At 32.6% G+C, this 12,226-nt stretch overlaps 1 protein-coding gene across 3 annotated transcripts; it reads right to left on the bottom strand.

Annotated features, from left to right (window-relative positions):
* Positions 1–3,945: 3,945 nt before the first annotated feature.
* Positions 3,946–7,912, bottom strand: LOC126678117 (uncharacterized). Of its 3 annotated transcripts, XR_008790596.1 has the most exons (8): positions 7,227–7,912; positions 6,888–7,138; positions 6,438–6,813; positions 6,221–6,352; positions 5,712–5,887; positions 5,160–5,464; positions 4,767–4,978; positions 3,946–4,548 (listed from the first exon to the last, which is right to left on the bottom strand). XR_008790596.1 is itself a non-coding variant. In XM_050372998.2 (6 exons), exons 1-6 carry the CDS (start codon positions 7,776–7,778, stop codon positions 5,341–5,343), a joined length of 1,611 nt encoding a protein of 536 aa, XP_050228955.1. In that variant the 5' UTR covers positions 7,779–7,912; the 3' UTR covers positions 5,082–5,340. The 3 variants fall into 3 exon arrangements, 1 of the variants encoding a protein (XP_050228955.1); XR_007640675.2 differs by lacking the exon at positions 4,767–4,978; XM_050372998.2 differs by lacking the exons at positions 3,946–4,548; positions 4,767–4,978 and having other exon boundaries at positions 5,082–5,464.
* Positions 7,913–12,226: the final 4,314 nt, after the last annotated feature.

Genomic DNA, 12,226 nt, shown 5'->3' with positions numbered 1-12,226 from the left:
AACTTTCGATCAATAACCAAAAACTTTTCTTTCACGTTAAATAACGTGGCCAACAAAAAACCCTAATTTATCTGTCTCCAATGAGCGGCCAACGAAAAACCTTAATGTATCGCTCTCCAATGAGCGGCCGTGACAGAGGTAGAGGTCGGGGCAGAGGTAGAGGAAGGAGTAGCGGTGGAGATTCTTCTACATTCCAGCAAAGTACTAATTCTTCCTCCGACAGAGTCGCTGCAACTTTAAGGCCTACGTTACAATCTGTTGCTGCAGATGATGCTGCTACAACTTCAGTGCGTGAAAAAATCATTGTCGTCGTATTTTGCCGGTATACTGATTTTCACACTAGATTTTACGTTGTAGATCTGAATCACAATGGGTATATTAAAAACAATGATAACTCAATCCCTTCCTTGGAACCCGTTAGATACCTTGATGATGAATGGCCTTTAGCCATGGCATTGATTGTTAAGGATGATACTTTATACATGTTTGGTGGCAAATATCTAGGCAAGAGAAGCTGGGAATCCGAAATTTTCACTTATAAATTTTCTAGTACCATAATTGATTCTCCAACTGCCCTATTACAAAGAGAACATGTGATGAAAAAAGGTAATATGCTTTCTCGAAAGGTCGGACCTATGGCTGCCGTGGTTGGTGACAAAATTTGTGTGTTTTCGAGTTTCCCACAAATTTTAACTTCACCGAACTGTGAAGTTTATGACCCTTCAACTAATTCATGGTTTTCAATTCCTGAGCCTTTTGATAAGCAGTCATCTAATAGCTATCAAATTTACAATTCTTATGTTAAAGATGATAACATACTGTCGACCCTCTGATAATTAATAGGCCTAATGTCTTAAAAAATCCCGACCATTTAGCCCCTTTTCAATCATACTCTGACGTTGAAAATTTGTCAAGTTTACCCTATTTTGCATTTTTGTGTTTCAATTGTACCCTGAAAAATTAAATTAACGTCTTTTGCGTTTGAAAATTTGTTTAAAACATTCTCCATGTCTCGCATATATTGATTGTATATTTTTAAAATTTATTTAAATTTAGTTAAATTAATAAGAATTTAAATTAGTGTTAATTTGATTATGTTTTTTAGTTAGTTTTGAAAAATAAAGGATTTATTTGTATTTTTTTTGAATAAAAAAGAATAGATAACTATTTTGTCGACTTTAACCTCAATCCATTTGAGATGATATGTAAATTAGATAGTACACCTGTCCCACCACCACCTTAGATAACTATCTTTTTTTCCTCATTACGGATATGATCTTGATTCCGATGATCCAACTACGCCTAAATATCATTTTATGCCCACAGATGTTTGGAGAAGTAATCTCATTGACGCCTATACTAAAGGTGATTTGGTATTTATGGGACACGGAACGCTTGGAGATCTCACATTTTGCACTGTAAGAGTTGGATTGAAGGATTTTAAAACAATAGGTCAGGTTGCACGTCTTATGGTGGACGTCTTTTACTGTTTTAAATCCAGATCAAAAGAACTCAAAATAGTCAAGAAGAAAAATTTCAGCTTTGCCTTGACGGAAAACCAGTGTGAAGACATTTGCACCGTTGTAGCTTTTGTTCTTAAAGAAAAGAAGTAAAGACGGTCCAATTTTGAGCTACGTATGGTGAGTCTTTTTTATTTCGTACCTGTTGTGCAATCAAACTGTCACTGCCTTTCCTTCCATATCAGTTTGACACTAGTATTTGGAGGAACATAGTATTTCTTAGGATAATTGCACTCCTTAAAAACTTGGGATATGTGATTTTGTTTCACGGTTTCAGACATTGAGAAATTTCTGTCAGGAAAAACATTAGCCCGTCTTCATCAAATTTTGGCATCTCTTTTAACGCAACATTACTTGCATTGAGTCGGATTTTCTAACCCAAGTTCTATTAGGTACTTATAGTTGTTCCTTCTCTGATAAATGAAAATCACATGGCTTCAACTGTGTCAATTTGATTGATTTTTTTTTTCTAATTTACCACATAATTGTTAATGCTGTCGAGCTATCACTTATTTATTATACTGTCGTTGTACTGCTGACAGCTGCTGAAATTTTATTCTTAATCTTTCCAAATTGTAAAATTCCAGGTACTACTTTGAACTCAAGTTCCTTGATGGTGTTGCTCGAATATTATGTAGTAGCGTGCGGGTTGTAAACCGTGTTGTTCAAGACATTACATCAAAGTCTCCATCAACTATTGAATGGGGAATGATGGCATTATGGCCGTTCATAGCTCATAAAAAACCAAATGGAATTCCATGATCGTGAATGCAGTGGCGGACCCAGAAATTTATTATAAGGTGGCAAGATTGTACTAAATATTTATAAGAAGGAAAAATTTAAAAATTTAAGGTGGTCAGTGCTATAAATTTTAAGGCCGAAAAACTATACTACTAACGTGTATATTCATATTTTTTAAAGATTCGAAATAATAATATAGTCAACTGCTAGGTCCGCCCCTGCATGTATGTATCTAGTTCTTGCTCAACAAAAATGAAAATGAGCAGAGCTGGTCTATCTTGTGATTTTTTTTTAAGGTTAATTCCTATGCTGGAATCTTTATCACATAGTTTTAGTATGGTAATATTTTTGGTGAAGTTCAAGATGATAATTTCTTAGATTACATTTGCTGCTGTATTTGTTTCTTGTTTGGGAGTTCTGTGCTGTTTGTACTTTACTTTCAAGTCTTGCCTTTCGTATCATCTATATTTTTCTTTTATAATAGAATTTATCAATCTCATAAAAAAATTAATTATTAAAAAAATTTAATGATATTTAATAAAAAAAATATTCAACCAATTGGTATGATATATTTTAAAATATTAAAAAAATTAATATCATATGAAAACAATTTATTATACATATAATAGATTTGTTTAGACTTATTTTAATTAGGACTCAATTGGATAATTATTCTCCTTTAGTCCAAATTCAAGCACAATATCCTCATCTATAAGTGAAATTCCATGTAAGTGTAAAATTTTAGATTCAAAAAGTACATTCATGTAGTTGTTGTTTTTTTTCATATATGAAATTAATAACAAAAGTAATTTTTATTTTGTTAAATAATATAATAAATTCTTACATTAGTGACCAAATAAACAGGAACCTAAAAGATATTTAACTTTTATCACTCGGTAACTTTGAAGTGTGTAATTATGCTCTTGATGGACATCCAAGGAAAAACCTAATTTAAGATTTTTCCTTAATTAAGTAACTGGAAAGAGCAAAAATATAGTTTTTTTTATCAATTAATCAAGTTATGTATAATTTTTTTTGTCAAAGGCTAAATTTCATTAATTGAAAAAATGATATATACAAATAGGCAATGACTATTCATCACCAATGAGTAAGTCATTCCAAAAGTAAATGATGAAAACTGCAAATCAGTCATCCACAAAGGCTTTTTTAGCCACCGAATGGGCTACCCAAATTAAATCTAATTTCTAAAAATTTGAAACTAGATCAAGAATATCAACTAAGACTACTCTAACAACTTTGTAATCAGACGACGATGGTCTGAAATCAATAACTCATTTATTGTTGTTTGTAGTCCTAGTGCCGCCACCACCATTGGTTCTATAGTGCCAAGAAGCAGTCGTGCCTATATCAAAATTGAAAAAGCCAAATAGTAGGGGGAAAAAATTGTCATTAAAAATAGGTCTATAGTTACTTTGTTTTTTTTAATAAATAATACTTTATCCACTTATTACTATTTGATGAATGTGATGACATTTATCAAATAGTAAAATATGTATAATTAAGTAATCTAATTATGGGTTTAGCCTAAAAATTATTTGAATTTATCATCTTTGCAACAATGCTGCTGCTGCTAAACAGGCAAAAATAGGGTTGCAGATTACTCATGTGATATTTTTTTTTTTGAACAGAATGATGATATCTTTGAGAAGGAGAACAATCCGAGTACAATAATTGTTTCAAATCTGGAAGGGGATCTACATACCATCCCTCATTGTACAATAAAAAGGGGGATTTGCTAATCCAATCAGCAACTAAATTCTGAGTTCTGCTGATATTCAAAAAATTACAAGACTGGATAAAACCAGATATTTCCTTAATTTCTTCTATGAGAGGCTGAACTTCCCAGGGGACAACTTCGTTGTTGAGATTGCAAAGGCTAATCAAAACTGAAGAGTCAGATTCGCAATTCAGAAACTGCCAGTTAAAGTGGATTGCACATCGGACAGCGTCTCGAAGAGCAAAAGCTTCAGCGGTCAACGGAGATCTACAAAAAACTTTAGAAGCTCTGCCAAAAATCAGATTGCCCAGGTGGTCCCTACACGCAAAGCCAATGATTGCAGTCTGGTTAATGGCGTCAAAAGAGGCATCGGAGTTTACTTTAAGTCTGCCCATGGGCGGGAGGACCCATTTTTTGGCTCTTGGAAGAGGATTTGCCATTGTTGGAGGAGCAGGGCGCAAGGAACTCTGATGGAAGCAGAAGAGTTTCCAGGCTTCTGCTAGGGCAATCCTTGGGATGATGGCTTTCTGGCTGAAAATAAAGGCATTCCTGGATAACCAAATTTGCCAGCATATATTAGCAATAAGCAAAATATTGTCATGAAGGCCATTATTAAAGAAAGCATTAGTAATAGACTGCCACCACTCCTGGAAGGTAATATTGGGAGGGACGTTGGTAAGGCCAAGGCTAGACATAAACCAGATAAGTTTAGAGGTGTTGCAATGGAAAAGCATATGCATTAGGTCCTCATCTCCTAGGTTACACACCCTACAAAGGCTGGAGTCTGAGATTCTTCTCTGGGCAAGATTAGACTGGACCGCTAAGGCATTGGATGCGCAACGCCAGAGGAACGCTTTGATCTTAGGGGAGCAGGCCAAATTCCAGATGGAGGTCCAAACCCGCTGATTCATTCCTGGAGGAGTTGGGTGAGGGTGGGCGTCTTGAGTAACTCTGTAACCGGATATGGTGGTGTAAATGCCTGAGCTAGAGTAGTGCCAGACTTATTAACTTTCATTTGAAATTAAAGTAAAAAAAAAAAAGCAAAGCACTCCATAAACAAAAAACTTATACAGAAGCACATGTAGAAGAATAAGAAATTTGTCATTTTGAAGTTCTTGCGAAAAATGTTCACATATTCGTGTACAGCCAAAATATATTACCTTGCCAAAACTATGGCATATAGTGAATCAACATAAGAGTTAAGCTTCACATTAATCACATTGTAGACCAGCTCAACTCATTTTCCTTTTTGTTGAGCTCACTAAATAAGGAGCAAGAACTAGATGAGATACATTTAACAGTCATGGAGTTCCACTGATTTTTTCCGAGTCCATCGTGCCATCATTCCCACTCAATAGTTGATGGAGGCTTTGATGTAATGTCTTGAACAACTCGGTTTACACCCCGCACGCTATTACATATTTTTCGAGCCACATCATCAAGGAACTTGTGTTCAAAGTAGTACCTGGAATTTCATAATTTGGAAGGCGATAAGATTACTACCAATTGCACTGATCAGCAAAGATTACGAATAAAGTTACAGCAGCTATTAGCAGTACAGTGACAGTATAATTAATAAGTGACAATTCTAATGTCTTCATGTTATGCTAAAATAAGTATCAATATATAGCTACAACTGACAGCTCTATAATGGCTTTAAAGCAAACTCTCCATATATCATGCACAACGCATATAGAATAAAGAAGGCTCACCAATCTGCAGTCATTCCATCTTGACTTGTAACAGCCCTCAACGCCACAACATGAGAATGAGTTCTTTGATCACCTTGAACTCCGACTGACCTTACAGGTAAAAATACTGCAAAAGCTTGCCAAATTGTATCATAAAGCCCGGCATGCTTTATGGCTTGGATAAAAATCTCATCAACCTGCAAAGGAAAAAAAGAGTTCCAAAAGACCAAGAATAGAAAAGACATAATTCTGCAATGTTTTAAATAGTAATGTAGTGTAGCTTTTTCAGGTGACGTGACCAATATTTAATAGCAGTAGCTTGCACAATCTTTTTCTTTTACCAAATTAAGTCATGTTCAGTTGTTCAGGGTTCCATAGATGCTTAATTGAACTGATAATATATTAAGAATATTTATAGTATGATGTCACTGTAGCTTCATCTTACAGGTTTGCACTTAGTATATCAAATTGGCTGATAAAAGTATTGTTAAACGGATTATAAGACATGGGTATCAACAAAACCAAAATACCTGGCGAAGAATATCTAGTGCATTGCCTTCAGTCACATCCCCTAAGACTCGCACAGCAAGGCCAGGCCCAGGGAACGGATGTCGCTTAAGAAATCCTTCAGGAACATTCAAGATCTTTCCTAGTTGACGAACCTTTGTAAATGAAAAGAAAAGATCATAAGTGATAAACCATTAAGATATTTTCAAATGCGCATGTGACGGAGAGAAGTCAAAGTACCTCATCCTTAAATAAAAGTTTAAGTGGTTCAATGAGCTTCAATTTCATGTCCTTTGGAAGCCCTCCAACATTATGATGGCTTTTGATAGTGTGTGAGTGGGTTCTTCCAGATCCAGGTGGTGGGCAAGATTCAATGACATCAGGATACAGGGTCCCTTGGACTAAATAAGCAGGCTTCTTACCCAATTTTTGCTCCAAATCATGGGCAAAAGCATCAAAAATGTTAATAAACTCCTTCCCAATGATCTTCCTTTTCATTTCAGGGTCGACCACACCCTTCAACTCACTAAGAAATTGTTCAGAAGCATCCACACAAGTAACAGGAAGATGCAAATCCCTTTCAAAAGTTTCCATCACACGCTCTCTCTCCTTATACCTGCATGATATAAACAAAGTCAAATATATACATAATTTAGAAATTAGTCTGTACTTTCAAGACAACTAAAATACCTTAATAATCCATTGTCAACAAAAACGCAATGAAGCCTCTCCCCAATTGCCTTATGAATAAGAGTTGCAGCAACCGTTGAATCTACGCCCCCCGACAATGCACATATGACGTGATCATCAGGCCCAACCGTGCCTTTGACCATCTTAATTTCTTCATCCACCACATTTTCCATGCTCCAACTGGCACAAACTCCACAAACATCAAACAGGAAATACCGCAGTGTGTCCATGCCCTCTGGTGAATGAGTCACCTATAACAGATAATGAAATAAATTTACCAAAAAAACACAGTTCAATAACCAAAACAGGATAATGTTAGTCTAAAGCAAAGGCAATTACCTCAGGGTGATATTGCAGCCCATAATACCGCTTCTCTCGGTTCTCCACCGCAGCAACCGACCCTTGCTGACTCCTAGCCACCACTTCAAACCCATGAGGCAATTCTGCAGCCTCATCCCCATGGCTCATCCACACCACTTGTTTATCCCCTACATTTTTATTCCCAAAAATACCCGAATTCGTCCCCACTTCAATTTCCATCCTCCCATATTCCTGCTTTTCCCCAATTCTAACTTCACCACCCAGTCTCTGCACAATCAACTGCAACCCATAGCAAATTCCCAACACAAAACATCCATTCGACTGGGCCCACTCGACAAAACCCGACGGAAACGTGGGCGAATCCGCTGAGTGGACAGAGTGGGGACCGCCGGAGAGAATCACAACCTTTGGATTAAGTGAAGTAATAGCATCTAAAGGACAAGTGCCTGAAAGACACAGAGAAAATATGTTGAGAGAGCGAATCCGACGGGTGATGAGGTGTGTGTATTGAGAGCCGAAGTCGAGGATAAGAACTAGGTCTGATTTCACTGCCTTTGGATCCATGGCCATGCTGATGGGATGAGAAATTGTGGGTGGCTAGGGATTTTGAGCAAAATTAGGGTTTAAGAAAAGGTTTTTCAGGGAATTGGGGGTTTGGCGGGAACTGGTGGAGTTTGGCTGATTTAGACTGCTTTCACTAAACCCTTAAACTTTTTCGCTTAAAATCTTTACACCCTCGAACTTTATATCGTTTCAACTATAATTTTCACAATTTATTATTTATTAATTGTAATATGAAATATGAAATACGAAAGCCAATGACATGACGACACGTAAGCATTATCTTTTTATTGTTATTTAAACTTTAATTAAAATATAAATATAATTAAATAATAAAACAAACCCAAAAAGATTTAATTAATTATTAGTGTTGATTAACATAAAATAAAAGGGAAAGGAAAAGGGAAATGTTTTAATCCAAACCTAAATCGCCATCGCCAAACGGTTCGGTTTGCAAGGTTGTAAAACTAAAATAACCAAAAAACCGAATGAACTCAACTTTTCAACAAAATTAAGGATTTTTTTGATTTTTAGTCTAAATTTTGGGATTTTTTTCTTAATTTACCATAAAAATTAAGACTTTTATTTAATTCATAAAATAAATCCAAACTAAAATTTAAAATCAAATCCAAAACAAACCGAACCGACCAAATTCCAGTCAAAAAAAGTTCGGTGTTTGGTGAAAATAGTAACAGTTTGATTTGGAACTTATAAAAATTTGACACCGTCAGTTTTGGTCGATTCGGAATCAAACCGAACCAACCGATATTCTCCCCTAGTAATGGTAGTAGAACTAATGTTGGGAGTCAGGGATGACACTAAGAGAAGATTTGTCAAAGTGAAGTTTGCGAGGAATATTGAGAGTGGTGAAAATGTTGCTATTAAAATTCTTGATATAAAACAAGTTCTTAAGTATAAAAATGATTGGTTTAGTATTTTTTTTTATTTACTTAATTTTTTTATTTAATTTCATTGAATTTAACTGAATAAATTAACTAATAATACAACAATTTTTGGACTAAGAAAACTTTAAGAACCAAACAACATATTATATATTGAAAAACCCGAAAGGAAATATGATGTTTTAACCTTTTAAACCTCACTTTCCGGTTCATGTTGTAATTCTTTTAAAGTTTAATAACTCAAAAACCCTCCACTTTTAAACTTTTTTCAGTTGTACTATGATGCTTGGAAACTCTCTCAAAACCCTCTCACCTTTAAATTTCATTTCATTTGCACCCTGACATAGGAAAATCCTCTCAAAATTCCCCCACCTTTATATTTTTTTTTAATTGCACCCTAAATTGGAAATATTTATAGTTTTAATTTTTAAAATTATTGGATATAATTTTAGAAAGAATGATTTTTTACATTATTAATAATATTAGTGTTTAATTAGAATATAGATTAAAAATAAAAAATTATTTTAATTTTTTTTTCATGTGAAAAGAGGTCAATTTAATACTTTGGGGTACAATTTAAAAAGAATCTAAATATGAGGGGGTTTTAAGAGAATCTTCCTACGTTAGGGTGTAATTGAAAAAAAAATTAAAAATGTGAGATTTTTGAGTGATTAAGCCTTCTTTTAAAATCTGAAAGTAGAAAATTTCTTTAAACAAGTGATTTTTTGAAAAAAAATCAACTGAATTTGAAGAAGAAGATGATAATAATTGCGGATGAAATGATTTAAAAAAAGAGATAGATGTTTATTAATATGATATAGCATTGAGATATCTTAAAAAAAATTTGTGTAGTTTTTTCTTTTTTTAGTAGCCACATCATATTCCCTACGTCCCAAAATAATAGGGGTTTCTGCATAATTGCTTGTTTTAATAGGTTTATTTTTACATATACGCTGCTCTTTATTTTTCCACAATATTACGCTTTTTGAGAAAAAGTAATTCCACATATACGCTTTTTTTAGTCCAACCTTACCAAGTCAATATGTGTCTCTAATCCCTGCCATCTTTTAAATCTTATTATAGTGCATAACTTTTTTATAATTAAATATTTAATATATTTTTATTTTTATTTTATTTTTTTAAATTTAAACTACACCAACTGTATACTCCCTGTCCACTTTTTTCTTTTCAGACAGTTTAGAAAACACAATTAATGTTTTAACTTTTCATAATTTTATCTTCGTTTTTCCTATCATACTCTTATTAAATATTATGACCTATTTACTTTTTAATCTAATGGCGATAAATGACACACTTTAAATAAAAATAATATAAAAAAATTAACACTTTAAGTTGGGATTTGTAAAGAACATGGACAATTATTTAGGAGAAGAAAAAAAAGACTATTGTTTTGAGGAGGGAGTACTTTTTTTAAGTGTTGGTGTTGTTATTATTATAATGACCTTACACATTAATATTCAACTGTGACAATTTAATTTAGTATTAGTTTTTTTTTTATAAATATCAGTAAATTATATAATAATGATTAAACAAAAGGGAGCGTAAATTATGACTTCTAAAACAACATTTGATAGTTATTCATTTCATCTAATTTTAATTTGGTTCGGATGTAGAAAAGCAACGATGATTTGGTAAACCAAATGAATTTATAATGTTAGTTGGTAACAAAAATCAACAAAATATAAAATGTTATATCTCATTCAAAGAACAATCATTAAAAAATTAAAGAGTAACAAACGAGCAACCATCAAGCAACCAACAAGCAACAAGTAACAAAACAACAATAAAAAGCAATTAAAGAGCAACGAAAAAACAATCAACGAGCAACAAAATCAATCAATGAGCAATAAAATTTGAAACCGAAATAAATTTTATATAGACACATCTCTCTATTTTCTCTTTTTTTAATTACAACTTATAAATTATTGTTTTTAAAAAATATTTTAGACTTTATCTTTTGAGTTGTTTAAAATTTTTTTATCTATATAATTGGTGTGGTAACAAACATTAAATGAATATGTAGATAATAATTTTAAATAAACTAAAAAATAAAATAGACTAAATATAGAGTATAAATGTCTTAAATGAAAAATATGTATATATAAATGATAAATGATAAAATATAAAATATAAAACTCTTTTAACTAAAAAGAAAAATGTCAATTTTCTTTATAATTGCTTAATAATAAAAAAATTAAATGACATTATTGACTAGTGTTTATCTTAAAAGATAAATGTATAAAGATAAATAACAAATGTTATAATAAAATAAAAATAATGATTGTTTTAAGAAATAGGGAGATTGCCACATGGCTTTCTTTCTCTTACCATTAGCAATACATTTTTTATTGAATTAAGATAAAATATAAGAAATAATACGTTAGATTTGTTAGTGATGATGTAATTAATATTTATTAAAGAAACTAATCATTCACGTGTGTTTGCAAACTGAAAAGTAAAAAAAGCGCACGCTTGTAAGTAGAAAAAGTGAAGGAGTAACCTTGAAAGAATCTGAAAATAAAGCGTGTACTTTGTAATTTCCTCAAAATAATAGTCTACTTTTCGCTTTTCATACAGTTTAAAAAACACAATTAATGCTCTAACTTTTCACAATTTTATCTTTATTTTTCTAATGGCAAAAGGTACAAAATTTAAAAGTACAAATCAACCTTTAAACTTTTTTTTGGTACAAATAAACCTTCATACTTTTTAAATTGAGCAAAAAAACCCTTCCGTTATAACTCTGACAAACTGCCGTTACATTGTTGACGCGGCAACAGGAAAAATGTTCAAAAATATCCTTAATATTTAAAATATTTACCAATTTTATATTTATGAATATTTTAGATTTTTTCACTCTCTTCTTCCTAATTAGTTCTAATTAATTAATTTTTTTATTAAAATCTAACTAAATCAATAAACCAATAAAATATAACCAATAAAAATCCGATTAAATTTTTCAAAATTTAATTAAACCAATTAAAAATCTAAGTACACCGACTAACCAATTAAATTTAACTAATCAATGCCTAGTTAAACTTAACAAACTCAAATAAAAATTAATTAAGCCTATTAAATATAATCAAAATTTAATTAAATTATAATTAAAAAAATCGAACCACCAATAGCTGTTCGCCGGCAACGAAGGTCTAAGAACAGACCTCCCGTCTGTTCTCAGACCTTCGTCACAGATGAAGGTCTGAGAACATCTATTCGCAGACCTTCGTCTGTGACGAAGGTCTATTCGCAGACCTTCGTCTATGACGAAGGGCTGAGACCTTCGTCTGAGAACGACGAAGGTATGAGAAAAGACCTTCGTCTGTGACAAAGGTCTGAGAACAGGTCTCTGCCTGTTCTCAAACCTTTGTTTGTGAACAGATGAAGGTCCTCCGACGACCTACGCTGGCCGGATGTCGTTTTATTTTTAATATTTTTAATTGAAAAGGAAAATGGTTCAATCAGGTCCCTTAATTTAAATTTTTATCAATATAAAACCTTTGGGGATTAAACTGATATATATTTTTTTTTGAATTT

This window comes from Mercurialis annua, linkage group LG4 (genome assembly GCF_937616625.2).
Source record: "Mercurialis annua linkage group LG4, ddMerAnnu1.2, whole genome shotgun sequence".
NCBI lineage: Eukaryota > Viridiplantae > Streptophyta > Magnoliopsida > Malpighiales > Euphorbiaceae > Mercurialis > Mercurialis annua.
Note: the sequence above shows the minus strand (reverse complement) of the source record. Positions and strands in the feature narration are given on the sequence as shown.